Source organism: Candoia aspera, chromosome 7, assembly GCF_035149785.1.
Source record: "Candoia aspera isolate rCanAsp1 chromosome 7, rCanAsp1.hap2, whole genome shotgun sequence".
Classification (NCBI taxonomy): Eukaryota; Metazoa; Chordata; class Lepidosauria; order Squamata; family Boidae; genus Candoia; species Candoia aspera.
Window position 1 is genome coordinate 23,903,029 of NC_086159.1, and position 23,562 is coordinate 23,926,590.

Sequence of the window (23,562 nt, forward strand, 5' to 3'; positions counted from 1 at the left end):
GGGAATGAGCAATCAAGCTCTTGGTCAATCTTCTATAGATGGTCACAAAACTTGGTTCTTTCCCCAAAGTTGTTTAACATCTATATGAAACCACAGTGTGAAGTTACAGGTAGTCCTCACTTACCGACCACAACTAGGACTGGCAACTCCATTGCTAAGCGACACAGTCGTAAAGTGAAACATCATGTGACTGCATCCAATTTAAGCAGTCAGTTCCAGCTGCAGTCGTGAAGCAAATCACCCGCAGTCATTAAGCACGATGTCACATGACCGCAACTTGCCACTTCCTGCCAGCTTTCTCACTGACTTTGCTTGTCGGAAGTTGGCTGTGGAGGTTTCAAATTGTGATCATGTGACCATAGGATGCTGTGACCATCATAAATGTGCACCAGTTGCCAAATGCCTGAATTGCAATCACATGACTGCGGGGACACTGAGACAGTTGCAAGTTCAAGGACCGGTTGAACTTGCAACTCTTTTTCAGTGGTTGGTAAGCAAGGACTACCTGTATTGGTTAGTTCAGGGCATGGTTTCTCAATCAGGGTTCTGTGGAACCCTAGGGTTCCAAGAGGGGTCACTAGGGGTCCCCTGGGAAACAACAATTTATTTTAATTTGGGCAACTTCACGTTAAAGAGGGAAGTTTCATTCTTTAGTTTAAGAACACTGTTACTGCATATATGCAGGCCTACACATGAAACAACTATAATATTTTTGTAACTTCTGGCCTGTATTTGAGCCTGAATGTGCAGGGGTTCCCCAAGGCCTGAAAAATATTTTAAGGGCTCCTCCAGGTTCAAACAGTTAAGAAAGGCTGGTTCAGGTGAGGTATCATCACTATATTGGACAGGAAAAGGAGTAGAAACAGTTAGGGACTAGATGAAACAAAACAGACTGAAATTGAATCTTAACAAGATGGAGTCGCTATTTATCCAGAAGTCATCATGTTTGAGAGAAAGCCCTACGCTGAATTGAAACCTAGTTTTAGTTGCTCTGGCATAATTTCACTTCATAGTATAAGATCCATTGGGTACAAAAGAAAGTGCACACAGTGCAAACATTATCACCACATACCTTCCAAATATTTTTTACTCACCTTATGACAATAATGAACTGCCGAAACGATTTGCCGGAAGAAGTGTCTTGTCTCCCTTTCATTTAGCCTTCGCCTCTCACTGATGTAATCATACAATTCCCCTTTACTTGCATATTCCATGATGATCACTATTTTATCTTTGTTCTCAAATACTGAGATAAAATAAAACCAAACACTTTTATTTCATTATATTGATGAGTTAAATACAAAATACTCACATACACTTACATGCAACCAGAGCTAGCATCTTTCGGTACAGAGATGCACAAATCATTCATTTTCAACTCAAAGGCAGATTCATGCATGCTCTTTTTTTCTTAATTTACATTTTAGATGCAGAATTAGGCACATTTTAAACATTTACTTTGAAACATTTTTTCACAAGATAATGCAACTCTAAGCATATGTCCTATCAAAATAAGTATTTCATTCCAAATTTTGTCATCGAATAGGTACCTTATAAACCCTGTGATGCAGTTTGAGTCATAAATTGAACCACAGGATTTAGAATAGTGAAAAGTTTATTCCAATCTGCCTACTAATCAAGGAGATACAGATAGCATTGAAATGCAAATAAAAATAAAAATAAAAATGCAGTAACATCATTATTTCATAATGCTTCCCTAGGTTCCTCTACTAACCTCATACAAAAATAGTTGCAGCTGCATTTAGTTTTTCTCTCACTTTCATAAAAATAAATAGACATTTTATTTGAAGACCTGTCTTTAAATTTGGAAAGAACAAGCAAAAAAAGAGACATTGTGAATGGAGCAAAGATGTTTAATGAATAATTTTGAGCACTACAGGCTAGCAATTAAGTAATTTATATGGGCTGCAGAATTTTCTTCAGGAATATAGTAAAAACTACCAATATAATATTTAATACATTTCCTTCCTTGCCTAGTAAAAAAATATGAATTTCCCACTTGTAGCAGAAATGAGGTCAGCTGGAAGCTGAAACCACACCCTTTTCTTGGTCATGCTGTCATAACTGAGAAGAACAGACTACTACAAGCACCGGCATGTGATACGAAGCCTACGCTGTTGTTTGATGCTTTCTGAAGAGTAGTCAACGGTAAAATGTAAAATAATGTACATTGAGGATAAACTATAAGTCACTTATACAAAACTAATTAGAGCAATTTTTCATAAAGGAAGCACAATATCCAGTGTGCCCATTGAACATACATCTGGCTATCATAGGAGGCTGCAAAGTAATAATAGCATGCTGTAGTGCTTTACGTACTCTGCTTGCTTGCCTGACTTCAAGATCCAGGTTTTCACTATGGAGTAAATGTGCATTCCTCTGTCAAGGAAAATGAGCAGGGGAATAATTGACAAGATTCTGTCAGGTCCCCCTTGTTGTTGTTTTTAGATATGAACAATGTGCTAGTCTGCCTCTTTCCTCCCTCCCTCCCTCCCTCCCTCCCTCCCTTGGTTCTTGTTGCCACATCTGAAAATGAATATTACAGAACTAGAAAGGACAACTAAAATGATTAGGGGACTAGAACAGCCTATTTATTTATTTATTTATTTCTATTTATTTATTTATTTCTATCCTGCCTTTATTGTTTTTACAAATAGCTCAGGTATTAGGGAACATACCTAATATTCCTTCCTCCTATTTTCCCCACAACAACAATCCTGTGAGGTGAGTTGGGCTGAGAGAGAGTGACTGGCTCAAGATCACCCAGCTGGCTTTCATGCCTAAGGAGGGACCAAAACTCTCAGTCTTCTGGTTTCTAGCTTGTTGCCTTAACCACTAGGCCATAGCATCTAGAGCCTTTTTTGCTGGGAATGAAAGCAAGTATGTACATCCTTGCCTGTTATGGAGAATGTGGAAGAGAGAGGTCTTCTTTCTCTCACACAATATTAGAACTTAGGGGCACCTATTAAAATTAAATGTGTGGATGTTCAAGGCCAATGAAATCTTTACACTGTGCATAGTTAAACTGTAGAGCTTTGGGGTTATGCACTATGCAAACCAGCTTGCCTCTGAAGTTGTCAGCCACAGTTGCTGGTGAAACATCAGCAAATCTGTTGTTTGAAGCTCAACACTGCCCAACAGATATTGGCTGTGAAAGCCTACACCAGTATATTGCAGAGCTTTCACTATCAGATGTAGTGATGGCCATATGGGTTATTTTAAAAGAGGTGGATAAATTGATGGAAAATTGGGCTATCAGTGGCTACAAATCTTAGGAAGGCTGTTTGCTACCTCTGGAATCATATCTTGCATATGAGCTGCTAGTGAGCAGGAGTGTAGAACTCCTTCCATGTTTGTGACAAAACTGTCCTGTACTTATTGAGACCACGTTCAATTTCTATCAGTCTTGACTGACATCAGCTTTCCAAGACTTCTGGTAGATACTTTTCCAGGTCTTAGTAAAATAAAATTATCAAATGGTAAAATGGTAACTACTCATAAGTGAATTTAGAGAAACAATCTCTCTGGATAGGTCCATGCAAGTCTTTTAGAGAAACACGCCCATCATGTAAACATTTATGCCATCATATTTCTGAGATATTGATAAGTTGTAGCAATCATCTTATAATATGGTATTTTGTAATACTGCTAATATTATTTATTACAAATCATTATGAGGTAAATGTGTATTCTTCCCTATGATATTACATGATGATTGCTACAACACATCAATATCTTAGAAATATGATGGCATAAATGTTTACATGATGGGTGTGTTTCTCTAAAAGACTTATGCAAATTTATTTAACTGTAATATTATTTATTACAAATAAATATGAAGTAAATATGTATTCTTCCCTATTAAAACCTAAACTTTAAGCTTTGTATAGTATTAGTTATACTATAACCAACTTAATATAACTATTTGGAATGTTTAGCTGTTTTTTTGCCACATTTGATTTATGACCTGTCATTGTAATGCAGATTATTCTAAATCTGGGACAGTTTCTATGTTGTTGCTACTACCACCTAGTTCATAGAGACAAATTTAATTAGAAATGTCTGCTTGGAGTGGGGAAGGGAGGGGGGGAGAGAGAGAGAGAGAGAGATGAATCAGTGACTGTGATGCACAGCAAATTATTTAAAATAGGTGTTAGGAATCTGCTGACCAGAAGGGGTTCATTTATCCTTTTTTTTTACAGGATTTTGTAAGGTCAGACAAAAATCTTTATTTCTTAATCTCTGAATTATTTCCATGATATAAGAAATAATACGTAAGCAACGGAGTTGTGTTTTTGAAGGGTTTGAATAGGAAGGTATATAATAATATAATTAATATAATATAATATAATAGCCAATCAAAAACCTCAATTTACTATGGCTATATTTCCGTTCTGTCTACAGCTGCCCTTGTAGCAAGCCCCCAGAACCCCACCCCAGGCACTGAAGTATTCTCAGTCCCTAAACTGGTCCCATCCACCTAGGATTACTACAGAGCCACTGGCCTGGAAGGCCTAGAAGGGGGTTCCTATTTGGGCTGGGATTCTGTTTGAGAAACAATGGATTTCCTGGTTATGTGGTATTCTTTGGCTCTGATTCCTGGTTAATCTCTAACAGCTGCTACATCTCAGCCTTGACAAACCCTGACCATGTTAATCATCTTGTTTCCATGTTCAAACTGTATTCTATCTTCACCTGCCCCCTTCAACCCAAATCCTTTCCAAAACGTATGTTCTTTAAATAAGAATCTTGTCATGTAAGTAAATATATTGCTCTAAAATAGAACTTGGCTTTTCTTGATGCAGCACTGGAAGAATTTACAGGATGAATAAATATTGCCTGTAAATATTTATTTACGTGTTAAGATCATATTTAACTGCTATTTTTGCAGCAAACTAAATTTCACGTCATCCCTATAGAAGTCATGTGGGGGGATTATACTGCAGGAAAAGCCTAAAATAGGATACAATACTTTCATAGGATATGTATGTATGCTTTTAATAGTTCCATGAAGGTCTTTATGCAATTAGTATAAAGAGTTTATGTTCAAACACTGAATATATTTATTTAGACTCCAAGAAGGAATTTGTTTATTCTGATATCTGTGTCTCTGTGTTATTTTTTAATTCCTTGTTTCTGAACAGCTAACTGAAAATGCATATTTTGGCTTTGGATTTTACTAAAACATAAGGAATGTAAAACTGGGAAAGAATTTAATTCTCATTACCAAAGGTATGTCTGAGTGGAAGTACTTTTTGTAACACAGTGTTTCTCAGCCCATTATTCTACGATTCATAATAACTCCTGAATGCAATCTGTTTAACTATATTTAGAATATCTGAAACGATGAGCTCAGCTTCTCTTCAGAGCTCTAAACTTTGCAGAAAACCTTGCTAGCACAAAGACTTCCCTCTACATCTGCCTATTCAGAGTTTTGGAATCCTTTGCATCCAGTGAGGCATCGTATTCCTCTTTAAAACATACTTGGTCATTAAAAAGAAAACTAAGACTTCATTATTAAGCCAACACTTTTTTAAAGCAAAAATGGTAAATCGGTAAATGCATAGTGACATACCCTAACAAAACTGAATTTGAACAGCTATGGCCCACTATGCCTAATTCTTACATGCTTGTTAGATCTTTTATAACTGTTATTTTATATCTAAGATGGGATTTTATTTCTATATTTTGGAATCCTAAAGTTTGATTGAAAACTGCAGATGCTTAATTTTTTTAAAAACAGATATCTACCTTGAGAGCTGATTGCTTTTTGTTTACATGTAACCTCAGGATAAGAATTTTAGTTTGTTATTTTAAGAGAGGCAGTCAATCGCCTCACACTGGAACATCTGAATTCTCCTCGTGCCTTTGCTCTATATCAGAACAATCTCCTAAATTAGTTCCAGTGTGTTGACATTCCTTCCATCTGGTGTCTTTCCATAAAGGGGTGTTTTTATTTCCCCCTATAGCAATAGTCAGAAGTACCTTTGCAATGATACACAGTGCTCCTATATTAGAGGTCAGTCAAATCAGAACAGCAAGTAAACTTAATTTCAGAGGTATCTGATAGTATAACTTTTTCATTGACCAAATGCTAAAAAGCATTCAAGTAAAAAAAGCATTTTTTCTACCATACATTTAAATAATTGGAAAAAATATTATCAAAAATCTATTACAATTTATCTGTTCAGTCCAATATGGTTAACATTGCTAGAATATGACTTTACCAATGCTGTAGAACATTGCTTCAAATTATTACATCAATATTTTAAACTTTATCAAACAATGCTTTACACAATTTAATAGGTACAAATGTGTGTCCCCCAAATCTCCATTTAGTTATATACCATCCAAGTCATCATCATCGTCATCATCATCATCATCATCATCATCTAATGTTAGGCATAAAGCATTTGTCAGTAAGGTTACTCATTAACCAATGTAAGCAGAAATACTTATTTTTGCACCAGTATCTTCTGTCAGTTTATTGGCAGCTTTTAAAACAGTTGTGTGTGAAGATTTAATTCTATGCTATTGAATTTGGGGATATTTGAGCATCAGTGTTGATATTGTAGGGCTTACTTGTGACGAGAAAGAGTTTTCTACTGTTTTTCTTTGTGAGATTAGGAATTGACTCAACTAGATACAGAATACTAAATATAACAATATCAATAACAACAACCACCACATTTGGAAATATTTTGTTGATTAGTTTTGTTCATGCCCCAAATCCTAAAAATAATGGTAAGACTTAGATTCCTATCAGTTCTAGAATTCCAGACCTGAATTCCAGCATATTCTTATATCTTTTAAAGAAGATTAATAAAGAAGAAGAATCTTTTAAAGAAGTTAAACATTTCACAAGTGTACCTTTTCCAAATCAAGGTGCCACAGTCATGATATTTAACAAATATTTATGAGCTTTTTTTTTCTGAATACAACAATAAGATGTTTCATCTAAACATGACCGATACCATTTTTATTTCTTTCTAGAGGCCCTTATGCTACTTTTCTCAAAATAGTACAATATATATTAAGAAAGTTGAGAATCAAATGGGGAAAGATCAGCTAGTTTTGGCATTCATATGCATACCATAGGTCTTAGCTCTTTCAGCAAAGGAAAATCACTCTTACAGCATGAGTTCTAAAAAAAAAAATACAGTGCTTGCCTACTTTTCAACAATGATGTTTCTCAGAACAAATTATTGTAATATTTATTATTTTTTCTCTAGCTTTATAGGCTTTTCCTCCAAGAGCTCAAGGGCAATATATATAATATTTCTTTCACCAATGTACAATAGCAAGTTTTCAGATTTTCAGGCAAATTATTTCGCCACCACCACAAACTTCCTTAAAATATATCCGGACATTAGACAAGATGCTTTTTCTACCTACCACTAGGTTACAAAAATTCCTAAGGTGAGGGAATTGAACAAATGTATGAATGGGGCCTAGCTCTGAGAAACCCAGAGTTGAGCCCCATTGGCTCACAGTATATAATATAAATTATGCTATCTTTAGAAAACATGGCAAATTGCCAATTTTGTTTAACCTTGATAGCCTGGATTTCTTTGAATAAGCAGCTTTAAGTGTTAAATTATGCTGAAAGCAAGTATGTAAAGTACTGTGCTGGGTGTGATTTTGGAGATTAGATTCATTCATTCTCAATCACTAATTTTTAAAAATATATATATTATAACTTTGGGTGTTACTATGTATAAACAAGGGAAATAGGAGTGTCAAAAGTTGAACTAAAAGGGAACTGAATTAGTTAACTGTTAGGTACTATTGTTAAAGTAACTAAATGGCTGACCTTCCATTCCATTCCTTTATAGAGTTCACAGAGGTCAGTCTCGCCCCATTTCCAGGATTTTTCCTGTTTTAGTCAATGAAGATATTATTTTATGAAGAATATCAGTGAATAGGCACTGAAATCATTTAAGAAGCAGCCTTCAGGATGAAACTTTGGGTGTGCTATTTTTTAAAAATCCAGAATGAAGTACTGGGAATGAAATTCTACACATATTCTCAAATATATTAACATGCTCAGCATTTTATGTGTGTATTTAATCTATACACTCTGTTCACAAAGCAACTTTTCCAGCTTTTCTAACAGTTAAATTATTTATATCTCAGACCCACTATGAAAACATGTCCCCTTGATTTCATGCATTCAGTTAATTTATTTTTCATCTTTTTCCATTGCAAATTTGAACACAGTATCAGTCAGAGACCTGCACATTTAGAAATTACAGTATTTAGAAGTAGTGTTTTGGACTTCTTGCCAGCACAGCATCTCTTTGCTATTCATTGAAGCAGCCTGCCTTGTTTCTTCAGTGAGCCTAAAGGAAGGGTTGCAGCTGCTTTAAGATTCACATTAAAGAATGACTCCTTAAAGCCAAACTTTTCTCAAAATTTTTGCAGTTATGACCACTAAATAAATATTCACACAATGTTTGAACATTGTGTGAATATTAAACTATTCACACTAATAAACACCCTCTTCCTTACCTTACATTTTGTGTTAAGGACATGGGAGTTCACATTTTTTGGTGAACAAGCTAGAATTTATGGTTGCATTGGTGTATGCTTTCTCATCCACTCCTTTTTGAAAGGCTTTTAAACCAACACTAACCCCCCAATCCAAAACCATATATTCATCACCTGAATCATTTTATATACCTTATTCCAAAATAACAGCTCATAGCACAAATTTGGTGATAAATAATGTTTTTCAATAGAAACCCCTGAGTAGTAAGGGGCTGAAGTGAATGCATCACCAGCACAATTATATCCCATTTTTAGATATAGAGCATCATATTTCCTACATTTCTTGGATGGAGGATAGCATGTATGAGATCACAGTTCTATTTAGCATAGAACAGACTCACCTTTGGTAACTGCACTCAAAACTATTCACTATTGTCAGTTTTCTGAATATTGATGTTGACAATACTACTTGAATGATCACTTTCATGCTTCAACAAACCAGTTTTCAACCACTAATCCATCTTCATGAACCAGTTGTCAGAGTATGCAGAGAGGCAGGGCTAAGATGGCAAGTGGGTTCTCACTGGCTGAATTGATGAATTGGCATATTCTTTTCATGCTCATGTGAAAAATAAATAGCAGAGAGATGCTTCATTGACATAAGATTCAATGCACTTACTCCAAATCATTGTTGAAGCATACGTTACCCTAAAATGTAAAGAGACCTTAGGCTATATCCCACTGTAGCCACTGGGAGTCCCTGTTGATTAAAGAAATCAATGGTTATTCCTAGACCCTATTAACTTCAGTAAGGATTCTGCACTAAGTGTCTTCAAACCACTTAGTTTGAAGTACGCATTCATGTTTGCTATATTATAATTTAGCACATACTATTTTTCTAAAGGACTTTTTCCTTTTTCATACAAACTTAATATTTATATATTGGAAACAGAGTTTTTATTAAAGTGATTATCTTCATACTATGCTTCATAAATACTGTTCTTCCTCATGAGAAGGTTTGATTTTGAGTTCCTTGCAGATGCCATTCCCTTAATGATGAGACCCTTCTCTCCTAATCCTAACTGGATGATCAGAATCAGCCAGGAGCAGATGGCCATGAAGGCATCCAGGCCCTGAGTCGTGTAGGGTTTTAAATGTGCTAATCATGATGTTGAATTGTACCAGAATCAAACTGATCTCCCATAGTAGTGAAGTCTTATGAACAAATCTAGGGATACCTATAACGAAACGGGCTGCTGCATGTTCCATCAGCTGAAATTTTGGATAGTCTTCAAGGGCAGACACATATAGAGCAAACTGCAGTACTTAGTTACAAAATAACAAGGGCACGAGTAACCATGCACTATGCATCCTAATCCAGAAAATGCCACAACTGGCACAACGGATGCATAAAGGACCTCTTGGCCACAACTTCTACCTGCTGTTCAACCAGAAGGACTCCAAAATTGCAATCTCTGTCCAAGAGAGCACAACACTCTCCAGAGCTAAGGATAGACTATTTGCAGATTCAGCTGATTTGAATCCACAGTCACTCCATCTCACTATGGTTCAGTCTGAGTTTGCTTTCCCCACCCAGACCCTAACAGCCTCCAGATGCTGCATTTCCTATCAGCTAGATGTAGAGATGTATAAATGGGGTATCATCTGCATATTAGTGATACGTTATCCCATGCCAATGGAAATATTATATACTTTAGACATTATCATTTTCCCTTTGTAACCTTTCTATATTGTCTTCCATCTTTTTTTCTTGTCACAGAACATGTTAAAGAGGGCAAGGTTAAGGTGTTGGACTAGGAATAGGGAGACCCATAGACTAGGTCACTCTCAGCCACAGAAGTCCACCCACTTTGTGCCATCCACTCTTGTGGCCCAACCCATTTTGGTGGTTACTGTTGTGGGAAAAAAGAAGACGGTGCACTATATATATCACTTTGAGATCCCAAATAAAAGGTGGGCTATGAATCTATTGAATGAATGAATGGAATGAATGAATGACTTTGTTTTTGAAACCATCTATCTAGGACCACCTTAGTTAATATCACTTTTGCACTCTATATGAATAAGGATCTACATATTATATTCTCTTCAAATTCTAAAAGTATATAAATATTGTAATTATATATCTATTATTTTATTATTTTGTTGTAAACCACCCAGAGTCCACCTGGTGGGAGAAGATGGGCGGTGACAAATTTGATAAACAAACAAACAAATAAATAAATAAAATTGCCAAATGGGTTATTTCTCTATTTTTTAATGTCTATAGCATGATGTTTCTGTTCATCTAGTTACTGAAAACTGTACAGGAATCAGGGGAGGGAGGGGGAAGTTAAAAGAAAAGTAAGGGCTTTTCTTTTTAAGTTAGAATTTATGCCCTGAAAATCAAAACACTTCTGGAGAAGCCAGCTTAATCCATCCAATCCTTAAAAATTACTTGAAAGCACTTTCCTTCCAGCTGCAGTCAAAAGGCTGCCAATTACAATACTGCGGAGAAGATGGAATTTCTTCTGATTATGAATGGCAAGTCTGCTTCTTACAGGTAATACAAGATAGACATTCATCTTAATCAAGTTCAAAAAAGAATTCTGAAACAAGAAATCCTTTTTACATACGTGTGGATTTGGCTACAAATGAAAATGGCTAGTTTGTCTTGATGCTGAGTTGATAAATGCAGAAGTGAATCATCTTTAACTAAGCAAGGTTAAAAGATTCAAAAACACGGATTCTGTTTAAAGGAAGCACATGTTTGGGATCCTGATATTATTAAAGGCCTGCCAGCTCATACTAAGAAGACTCAATGCATCCATTAACTAGAAGTCTTCAGTTTTTCCAGATGTAGAACCAACCTTCAACTCCAATATAGGTTTTATTATTTGGGGGTGCATGGGTGGGTTATACCAGATGTCAGTTTTTCCTCTCCTTCATCTTTCTTCCTCACTTTTTATTTCTCTCTCTTTTTTCAATTTTCTTCCTCTCACCCATCTTTATTCATCACTGATACATTTAAAGAAAATAGTGTGTTATAGAAGAAAAAAACGGCAATGCGCTTATTATTTATTATTCCATTCCATTCATTTTGTATTTATTAAATTATTTCTATAGCATTTCATTATAGAAAATCTCAAAGCAGTTTACAATAACCATTCAATTAGATATATGACAATATTTCCTGTTATAAAATTTGATTTTCTGAGTTAAATTTCTTGTTTAAAGAAGAGAATCCAACAGGAGAATTAAACGGGAGAACTGAATAAGATTATTTTCAAAATGCAATGCTACTGTAAGTCACATTCACTGTGTAAGCAGTATAACTGCTACAGTATACTGGCTATGTTATGGATGGACTTTCTTAAATATGTTTCTTTGTTTTTGCTTATCTTTCAGTCTACAGACAGACCTCTGAAATATAGGTTCAAGTTTGCCTGATTCTGCCTTGGAAAGGGCCATTATGTAATGTAATTATTTTAATGAACAGCATTAAAAAAGATACAGGTTTGCATTAAACAGAATTTTGGAAGTCCTCGATATATACAGAAGATTTGCTCATGCTGACACAGCAACCCTCCCTTTCTCTGTTTCCAGGGCCTGTTAAAGTTTTACTTAATAAAAAAAGTCAGATATTCATCTCTTCAAGCAAACAAACAAAAATCCTTCTGAATACTTCAATATTTGATCCTGTAAAATGACTCCAAGCAATTGGAATGGGGTTTCCATTAAGGCTGTGAGCTTTAGCTAATTCAGTTGATAGGTCAGCAACCAAAGCTCTAATTGTAGATTAAAGTATAATTCCTTCCCAATATTTTCAATGGGCATAAGACAAAAAGAAAACACCTCTATGGAGGCTCCAAAATATGCCAGCTTTTTCTTCCCTATGCCATACTGCAGTGTTCCTCAATGCTGGCTGGGGAATTCTGGGAGTTGAAGTCCACACATCTTCAAGTTGCCATGGTTGAAGAACACTGCCATACTGGATTAAGGAGAAATTGAACTTTCGGGGTTTTCTACATGGCTTGTCCCTTGTGTGTAAACTGGCTGCAAATGAAATTGGCTTAAGAAAGGCTTTTCTGGATTCAGCCCCTTCTTCCACTTTGGCCATAGTGATGGCCAGGTGTTCTTCCCAGACTGTGGTTAACATAGCCCCCAACTGGTGGATTCCCCTGCTACTTCTCTTGTCCCACCCATGCTGGGAAAGCAAGTGCCAAATGTTTTCCCTTCCCTAGGTGTGTCTTTGGAGGACTGGTGTGTAAAACCCACTAAGTATAACAGTTCTTCCTGTCACTTGGACTAGAAAGACCAACTTGGCAGAACTCATGCCAGTTTCACCCAGTTCAAACAACAACAAAGAAATGGTCAGCATTTCAACATTCTGCTGCTGAACCTGTTAAAAAAAATACACACCAGTTTTATAGTTTTTTCTGTCACCTGGACTGGAAAGGGAACCAGTTACCCAGTTGGTTGGTTTAAATTTATTGGCCACCCAATAAAGGAAAGGAAAAGTGGTCTGCTGATGAACCTGTTTAAAAACAAAGGAGAGAAAAAAACAAAGAGCCCAGCCTTTCATGGCAGGCAGCTCAGCAACCCAGTGCCAAATGGCCATTGAAGGCAGAGAGCAGGGACTTGGGCAGTGGGGGGCACCACAGCCCACACCAGCCAACTGGAGCAGAGGCATTTGCATAAGACAGAAAGAAGCACAGCCAGTGGACCAGACTGCCCTACTTGTGCCAGTAGGGGAGGGAAAATGAATAAGAAAACTGCAGAGGAGGACAGAGATGGCCTTGAGGAAAGAATTCAACAACCATTATGCAAATATCAGCTTAGCTAAATAGAGAGGAGGGGTGAGGGAAAAAAATCAAGATTTCCCGGATTCTCTTCAGTAAAAGAAGAGAGAGGATCTTTATCAGGCTTTCAAGATTTTGTATTACATCCTATAACAATAAAGTAGAGTTCTAATAGTTCATATGATGTCTGTTTCCTGACCTGGTCTACCTTAAAAGGCTGACAAAAACTCAGGTGGTGGTTGCCTTCCTAAGGGCTAAGGGCAGTCTGAAGACAACGTTATCTGTTCCTGCACTCCCAGAATGAAAGATGATCTGTCCCTGTGCTGGGACAAGCAGTCCTAATTGCAAATTACAATATAATTCCTTCCCATAGTTTATCATTAGAATGAGACAAAAAGAAGTACTTCCAAAACATGCCTGTTCTCTCCTCCTTGTGCCATCCTGGATGAATGAGAAAGTTAAAAGGTCTTCCCCAGTTTGAAACCAAGCTAAAAGATATGTCATATTTCTATTTTACATTCAAATATGCCATTTTGTCTTTGCAATGAATAACAACATTTAAACTGAAATTAAGGTACTGTACTGAAGGGGTAAGGCCATAGACCATGGCTTCCAACAACCTGTAACCAGTATGTGACCTCTTGTACTATTGGTATTCTGGTTCTCTGGAAAGCCTGGCAGACTAAACTTTGGGGATTAAGCATACTATTTTGGTTACAGTACCCTCTAACCAGCTTACTTCACAAATCAGTTCAGACATACCAGCCCAATATAAATCAAGAACTCAAAACTACTCTTCAATCTAAGTGACTCATGATCATGTCTCTATCCTTAACTGCTTTAATATCTGTGAACAAATGTTGGATACAAAGGTAGGATACATACTTATAATTACAATCAATATCTGCCTCTGCAATTAAGGAATCAAATGAGTATGTATGTATGTATTTATTTATTTATTTTAATTTGGTGCCACCCAACTCCAAACAACTCTGGGTGGTCACAGTACACCAAACTATAAAAAACAAGAAACAACAAAACCCAAATTAGAACAGAAAAAAAGAAAAAAGAACAAGGTGGTGAACGTCATAGATACTCCAAAACATCCCACTGACATCTAACATTCAGCAGAGGGGGCTCCAGCCTGGGAGAATAGCCAGCTGTTAATGGCCTTCCTTTATATAGACCATAGCATGATCATCAAAGCTTCTGAGACCACTGAGTAAGCCAAGTGTTGCCAATGTAGGACCCATGGCATATGTGGCTTGTTTAAATGACATCAGCAGATGTCAAAATTAAAGAATACAAAATGTAAATAATTAAATGACTGAAATCTTGCAAGAATGACAAATCTAATGAGAGTTTGGTATTCCCATGAGAGTTGTCTAATCAGGAATGTGCTGGTTATAAATATAGCAAACAACCACCTACAGTATCTTTGCCCAGGCCACAAGTTGGAACCACTGGATTAAATTAAATAAAATGGAAGCAAATTAGGTGGGATTGTCAAGGTTGGACTTGAAAAAATGTTTTATGTTGGTTTATAGTTCCTTATAAGAGCACGAGTGTGAATGACATAGACAGCAGCTTAGGAAAAAACTGCTTGCCAGAAGAACACATTTTAATTAACTCTCTATCTGAAGGACACTACTAGGCAGATCTGAAAACAAAAAGACTCAGCAAAGCATCTGGAGAGAATTAATATATACTATTGTAAGAGATGACTTTCTAAATTTCATCTGCTAAATAGAAGTCTGCAGAACCAAGATCAGTTTAGAAGGTCCACATGGGTTTGCTCCAACCAGCTACTCTAGTTGATAATGTTTATACTATTGTCATAACAGCTGAAAGCTTGATCCAAAGTGCACTGTTTAAAAGAATTTTAAATAAAATCTTTCCTCATCTATGGCCTTCATTTATTTTTCCTATGTCTGCAGAAATTCTCTGCTTCATGAATTCTCAGTTCTGAGAACCATCCAAGTTCATTTGGCATGAAGCAAAGTCAGAGTACTACTGATTTTCCTACACATATGGAGAGTGTAGAAGTGATTATACATCTATCACTGAACTACCTGAGAAAAACAATGGCTGGAAGATTGGATTCCATATGATTTCTATGGTGGTGACGTAGAAATCATATGATACACTAGCTGAAATGGACATGAATCCTTTCTCTTCAAGCTTGAATGTGGAAGGAAACTGCTATGTGCTGTGCCTAGCTGAAAGTCAAAGCTCTAGGTGCTAGGAAGGAGGACCTGGCTTACCTGCTTATATAACTGCTGTCACATGCTACTCTAATATAGCAGTATGCATGGTGACATCCAGTTTGGTTCTAGTTTCTTGGCTGAGGTTCCTTGAAAAACTAGGCTCCAAAGGCAAGTACATTTTAATGAAGTGCCTCCAAGATAAATACCTGTGACACTCCTTCCATGGATATAACTTGACAGATACATTGGAAAATTAGTTACTGTAGAAAAATCTGCTGGTATTTAAACTCCTGTTAAAGTGAATGGGAAACTTAAATGGTATAAATGATGAAATAATACCAGTCACTAACCTTCATATATAGTGATGATATGAGGATGGCTGAGAGATGACATAATCTCAATCTCCCGTCTGATGTGAACCATATCTTGCTCATCCTTAATTTTGTCCTTACGGATGGATTTTATTGCAACCTATAAATTCAGGAAATTGATCATTACTCGTAGAACAAAGCACATAAAAGTAGTCTATAAGGAGAGTTCAGAAAATAAATACAGATGGTAGATGCTGGAAAAACATGGAATGAGCAAAATAAATTTTTTAAATTATGCCAAATACCATCCACATTGGAGAAGCTAGTAATACTAGATTTAAGATATTTGTTTAGTTATTTATTTCTTTATGATTATACGCCCAAACCAGTAAAATACATATTACAAGATTCTTGATTATTATACTGATAATATGGTTTTTTGTGTTTCTTCAAGTAATATATGCACAACAATAACACAAGTGAAGAATAATAAAAATCAAATGAAAGCTGAGTTAAATTGTGCACATTTTAATTCTAAAATTAAGTATTGGAAGTTTCCCAATTAGGCCAGAATTCAGGAGAACCCAGATTTCTTTTTTGTTACTGTCTAAGTTCATATAGTAACTATGTAGTATAACAAAATTTAAAAAAACCAAAGACATGAACTCATGATCTATTTCCATCAGCTATGATTCCAGAAGGAACTGATAAACTCTTATTTGCCATATTGCTCTCTGAATTCTGAATTTCCATATTCCCTGAAGCATTTAGTAATCACTCAGTAACCATACCCTTCCTGCATCCTTCCTTAATCATATGAGTAGATACCTTTCCAAAAAAAAACCCCGTGGGAACAGAGGAAATAATAACCAATCCTGTATCATAATTGGGCAGTCACGGGAGTGTGTATTACATGTCAAAGGCAAGAATTTAAAAGGCCACCAATATCAAATTGGGCAACACGTGGATATATGAGCTAACCATATACAGAATGAATAAACCTCTGCCCCCATATACATAGTGCAAGTAATTTCTTTTAAAATACAAGATGCAACAGTTGAAGGATTTTAACTCTGAGCATTCAGACTTTTAAGATATAATTATTGGTCAATGCTTCCCTTTGCTTGATAATCAAGATTATCTGGTTCAAAACATATGACTATTCATTCCATGATATTATTGGATAATAGACCATTTTAGCATTTATCATTAAGTCTTGTCATTAACTTAAAATGAACTAGGAAATTTTCTATTAATTGCATAATGTGATTTTTTTTTTTTTACTATCATCTTAGATACTGGACGATAGAGGAAAATACATAAAATGCTATCAAACTTGATTTAATATAAATTATTACTTTTTTAGACTTTTAGACTTTTATTAGTGCACAAACATTGCAAAATATTTTATGAATAATTATGGAGTTATTACTCTGAAACATTAGCTTTCTTTAGGGTAATTTTGGTTTACTACATTACTCAGGAGTAGAATTGTATGTTATTTTCAAAATAAGTAATTTATTTTATTTCGGATGGCAAATATGAAGAAAATATTTCTATCCTCTCGCTACAATGCCCAATTATTTTAATTTCTGCCCTTGAACAGTAAAGACCATCATCACATTTTAAAAAACAAGGTTGCAAAGATTAGAGATTTCCTGTATAAAACATCTATCCTTCTAGAAAAGAAAAGTATGATCTTTATGATCTGTGAAGATCAATAAGTTATATTTCTATATTCTTTTTACATCATGACTTTAGTTAGAGGGATCAACTCAACAATCTTACTGTTGGTAGGGCTGGATGTAATTTTAAACATGTTTTTTAAAAGGAGGGGGGGGACAAATGCTTGAGCAATTCCTGAGGGGCAGAAAGCAGCTTCAAGTGTTCAGCAAGGCCTGGTTTTTCTTTTTCTTTCATTCTGTTCTGTGGGAGAGGCTGTGAAAGTGCATATATGCTGAGCATTGAAAAAGCATGTGGGTGGCTTTTGGATCCACACATGCATTCCTAAGGAAAAAAATACAGACATTGATTTAAAAATAAGTATAGCATAGTAGAGTTCTGTATTTGATTCTCAGAAAGAATGTTAAAAGGATGTTATTGTCAAACAGAGAGAAGAATAAATTCTTCATCATTTCAGGTCAGTGGGGCAATCATACCACATAGGGAAGGGAATATATTTGGGATCTCAGCCTACATGACAAATAGGAGATGATAACATAAACTGTTATACTGTACAAAAATATCCAAGCCTGAAAAACAGAATTTAATTTTAGATTTGTATAAATAAATGTTCCTTCCAATGTCTTTTTCTTTTAATTCAGCCATGTTGACCATAGCTCTAAATCTCATCAAGACTTATTTTATACTCTTTCTTCAGAAGAACTGAAGAATACCTCAATATATTATAATGTTTAAGAGCTACCCTTCAATTATAAAACATTAAAGTTGTTTTATTTATTTCAATTTATATGGCCACCCATATCAAATTCATGATCCTAGGCAGCTAACTGTTGAAAGAAAATATAAAAACACAAAAAACAAGAGAACAAAAAGCAACACACATGGAAACAGCAGCTGGGGTAAAACAGACGCATCAATCATAAGTTAACCTAACCAGCCCCACTTCCTGACCCCCAGGCCTGGTGACATAAAGGCCGAGAGGGAAAGGGGCCAATCTAATTTCTGGGGAAATCATATTCCAAAGGGTGAGTGCCACAAAAGAAAAGGCTCTCTTCCTCAGCCTCACCAGGTTGCATTTCTTAGCAGGTGGAACATGGAGGATGCCTCTTCTGCTGGTTGGGACAGTAGACATAACTGGGGAGAGGAGATCCCTCAAATAAACCAGTTCCATGCCATGAAGTGTTTAAAAGTTGCAAACAGCACCTTGAATTGAACCCAGAAGCAAACTGACAACCAATGCAGTTTGCAAAGCAGAGGTGTAACACCTCTGAGTATAACAACTCTTGATGAGATTTAGAGCTATGGTCAACATGGCTGAATTAAAAGAAAAAGACATTGGAAGGAACATTTATTTATACAAATCTAAAATTAGATTCTGTTTTTCTTGATGAAAAACAGTATCAAAGTATCAATTTTCTTGATACTTGATGAATGAGCAAATGAAGTTACCTCTAGGCAATTTGAATTTTGAATTATGATAATGATTTGTCATAATTTCTGTAGTTTTAGTTTCATCCTTTTACATTTTTCCTTTTTTTCATTTCAGGTACAAATAGTTCTCAGACTTACAGAAGTTTCTCGTTAGGCCAATATAGTTCAATATATTTATGTACATTTTGTGCTACCATAAAAAGATCACTTTCTTTTTATAAGAGTGTCCAAATTATAGGTAGGGATAAATGTTATTTAATCTTGAAGACACTACAATGAAAAACAAAATTATTTAAAATTTATTTATTTCCCTAAAACTCTATCCTAATTAAGTTTGTGCATTTTATTAAGCCCATCTGATTTCTGATTTTAAAATAGTCATTTGATCCAGCTGGAATTCCAATCTGTATTTGGAACAGAATTTTAGTTCAGAAAGGAAAAAATAAAACATAATTCCCTGATAGAGAGAAGTATGCTACTGTCGCTGGGAAATATGCTTAAAATGTATCAAATTGCTTTAAAACTTTTTCACCTTTAACAGCTCCTTCACTACATATAGATACTGTATTATATTTATATATTATGCATGTTTATTTATAATCCTTGGTTGATCCAAATTACAGAATATCATCCTGGTACCATTATGCCAAATTACTTCAAACCAAAAGCCACACAAACTTCAAAGGGCTTTCCTTTGTTAGGAAAAGCAAGGTTCTGAAAGGTAAAGCTAGAACAGTTAAATTGTTTCCATATATTTACTTTTCTGATCCTGTGAGCCAGATTGTCTCCATATATAGCTTTAGAACAGAGTTTCTCAACCTTGTCAGCTTTAAGATATGTGGACTTCGACTCCCAGGATTCCCCAGCCAGCATGGCTGAGAGCATGCTGGTTGAGCAAGAATTCCAGAATTCCCCAGCCAGCAAGGTTGAGAGCATGCTGGCTGGGGAATTCTGGGAGTTGAAGTCCACACATCTTAAAGTTGCCAAGGTTGAGAAACACTGTTTTAGAAAAATCATACTGTACACCTAAAGTCAAAGTCATTACTTACAAATGATGCAAACCTAGTATTTTGGGGGGACTGTCAAAGATTTTACTTCAGTGATCCCAAAGAGCAATCAGTGGGACAATTTGTACTCAACACAATCTAAGTATGGCCTTGGGTGTTTTAGATTTGCTGTTCTTTTCTTTTGCAATTTACATATTTCATTTTTCTGCAGGTGTTTATCTTGGTGCCATCTGCCTATGAGGCCTAAAAGAACACAGATAAAACTGCAAAATAGTGGAAATACTTTTTAATTTAATTAATCTTTTTAAAATTAAACTGTTTTATTACATTTTTCTTGCATATAGCATCGAGAAGCAAAGATCTATTATATATACATAGGTGGAAAGAGATGGAAACACCTTAGATTTTATTTTCATTCTTTGAGCATTGACTTGAAAATGATTTTATTGGGATGGTTTAAGAGAATCCATATAAATAACTAACGATTTGCTACAATATTTGACTTCTCAATGTATCAACATAAAAAAGTCTTAAAATTTAAGGTGCTTTACAATTCATGTGTACAGCTTGTAAAAAAAAAGCTTCCCTTCTAGACATCACAAACCAAGCGTCAACACAAGATGTTACTTTAATAAACTGATGTATTCTTTGTACAATAACCAGGATACTTTTAATGTATGTACTTTATTTCAGTTTCATTTTGTCAATTTTTCTCACTGTAAGAAAGGTTATTCTTTCAACAGGGAGATTTGGCAATCAAAGAGGAATTAGAAGAATATTTTTATTCTCTCAATAATACACAGATTGAAAGACAGCCTGTGCAATTAAAACAAGAAATTATATCCTAAATGATTTATGCTACACTTACACAAGCCAAAGGGTGGAAGGTAAATTTACAACTCCCTTCCTACCCTCATGTGATAACCGGATTTTTATGCGCACTTCCTGAACCCTGCATGCTAAAGAATGATATCCCGTCATTGTTTCATACTTGCCATACCTTATTGTACAAATGCAACCTGGCTTGTTTCTAGCAAAAGTTGCTGTAAAATTATATTTTTGCACTAGAAAGAATTATGCACCATATTTTAGTTGATTCAAGTAAATCTGGTAGGGCAGACTTTGTTTAAAGGATTTAAAGGCCTCTACTAGGAAACAAAACCTAATGATTTTTATACTTATATACATGTCTGTTTGAGAGAGAGAGAGAAAGAAAGAGAGAGAGAGAGACAAGACTGTAGAAGTTCAATAAGAGCATCTTGAATTCCTCTTCTCTCTTAGAGCAGTGATGATTATAGTGTGTGGAATGTTTAGGATTGATATAAACAGCACATATTTTGGTGCCTAGTTAGTAGGAACAAGAATTTAATAAAGTACATTAGCAACCTACTGGTTGCTAATATATTTCCTAAATTTTGTACTCAACAGAAATGAGCTAAAAGATAATGCAAAAGATATGATTTGAAAACAATAAATAACTTAAATCAAACTGTAGTTACAGAACATCTATCATTATCAGAACTTCACATATTTAGTCATTCTAAATGACAACATGGCAGGAAGGAAAGAAGCAGCTTGAAACAAAAAAAGAGAAAAAGAGGAACTCTCAAAACATCAAAGAGAGAATCTTTTTTAGAAAACAAGCAGCAAAAGCTCTCCCACAAGAAGAGTCATGAATAAAAAGGTATCCAGTATCTTTCAAAGCACATTTACATTTCATCCAAAAAAGAGGTGGAGCAGTTCTCAGAAAGTTCATAACTGGAATGGAAATAAAAACTGTTTCACAACTGTAAATATCAAGCCATAATTTTGACTTTAGCAAATGCTGACCAATACTGAGTGCCAAATCCACCAAAAGAACAAAACTGCAGTTATATTTAGCTAGTAGCAAAATTGCCAGATACTTATTTTTGGTCTCTACTTTCACTTGGGCCAAATGCAACATAAGACTTCTTTTATATGTAACTACTATCATCCAAGCAATTTTTAATGATACAAAAACAATTGTTGGCATTTCTTACACATCTGTTGAAAATGGCTGACTAGTACCAAACTTGACCATGTGTGCCTATTTGTAATAAACTAAACCAGGGGTAGAAATTTTGTTCCTGGCCTTACTATGTCCTGCAAATCCTCCATATCCATTCTGTACAGGGCTGGACAAAAGCTTCTCCTTTTTTCTAAATATCTACTTTAAATTTAGTCTTTCATCTGGTGTGATACGATCATTTTTTGCTTCCTGTACATATGAAAAGGGGCTGCTGTTTATATAAGCAAGAATTCTTTCTCTCTTGTTTTTGCACAAGGAGAAGTAGACTATCAGCTTCTACGTGCAGGATAAAATAAGAGAGCCAGGATGGTCTAGTGGTTAAGGCAACGGGCTAGAAACCAGGAGACTGAGAGTTCTAGTGCCACCTTAGGCCTGAAAGCCAGCTGGGTGACCTTGGGGCAGTCACTGTCTCTCAGCCCAATTCACCCCACAGGGTTGTTGTTCTGGGGAAAATAGGAGGAGGAATGAGTATTAGGTATGTTCACCACCTTGAGTAGTTTATATAAAGGCAGGATAGAAAATAAATTAAAATAAAACCTGTTACTTTTCAGGGCATTCACTCCCTGCCTTCTGCTCACAGAGAAACTCAGTCCTGAAGTTGCAGTCTGGCTCATCCATGATGTTTCCCAACCTGATTTGAATATATTTATTTATTACATGTATTAAATTTGGTTTTTAATCAACTTCCAAGTGCTCCAAAACTATTTGTTCAAAAAAGAAAAGCTATCCGACATATATAAGCTCTTCGACACAAGCGTTATAAGAGTAGCAAACAGAGAAAAGTGAAAGAATTCAAAATAAGCTCTTCCAGATGGCTGAATTAAAGTGCTATCCAGTAGTCCTTGAGCCAGCAAAAAAGATGCCAGGAGAAGAGGGAAAACATACTACAGAACTGGAATAGCAAAGGATGACTTTAAGCTGCCTCAGATAAGGGCTGGGGATGAGACAAAGGCAGCATCAGAAGGACATGGCAGGAAAAATAAGTTACCAGGTCATTTTTGTGCCATGGTTAGGGGCATGCAACCAAGATAAATAAACCAAGAACTAAGCAAGAGTCTAGTGGCACATCTAAATCTGGATCACGGCTTCTTGTTCCTCGAAGAAGCTTGGATTCAAAGGCCAACTGCAAATTCTGACTTCAATTATTAGTTTGCCAGCAGTACCAGGAGTCCCAATTTAGACAATACTATTTTTTTCCTGCTCCAGTTAACTCCTGGTTAGTTTAGCTGCTCTCACTGACAGCAGGAGCCAAGCTTAAGCATTAAGTATGACTCAAAAGAATTTAGGCATAATGGTTTGTTTATAGTGAAATAACATAAAACAAGGATACATTAGAACAGTGTTTCTCAACCTTGACCACTTTAAGATGTGTGGACTTCAACGCTCAGAATTCTTTAGCCAACATGCTGGGAGTTCAAGTCCGGACATCTTAAAGTGGCCAAGGTTGAGAATCACTGCATTAGAATATAACTATGCAACAGGGCTTCCTGTAACAGATCTCTATGGAACTTGTGAAGATACAGTAATTTAGTAATAGAGTCCCTGTAACTCATGTCTAGT

The 23,562-nt window shown here is 35.7% G+C and overlaps 1 protein-coding gene across 1 annotated transcript in view; it reads right to left on the reverse strand.

The window, feature by feature from the left end:
• Nucleotides 1-23,562, reverse strand: part of NUAK1 (NUAK family kinase 1) — a 54,485-nt gene that overhangs the window by 16,168 nt on the left and 14,755 nt on the right. Inside the window, exons 2-3 of the mRNA XM_063309548.1 lie at nt 15,871-15,991; nt 1,095-1,246 (exon numbers count right to left, since the gene is read on the reverse strand). Of these exons, the coding sequence (XP_063165618.1) occupies nt 1,095-1,246; nt 15,871-15,991 (273 nt within the window). The remainder of the gene's footprint in view (nt 1-1,094; nt 1,247-15,870; nt 15,992-23,562) is intronic.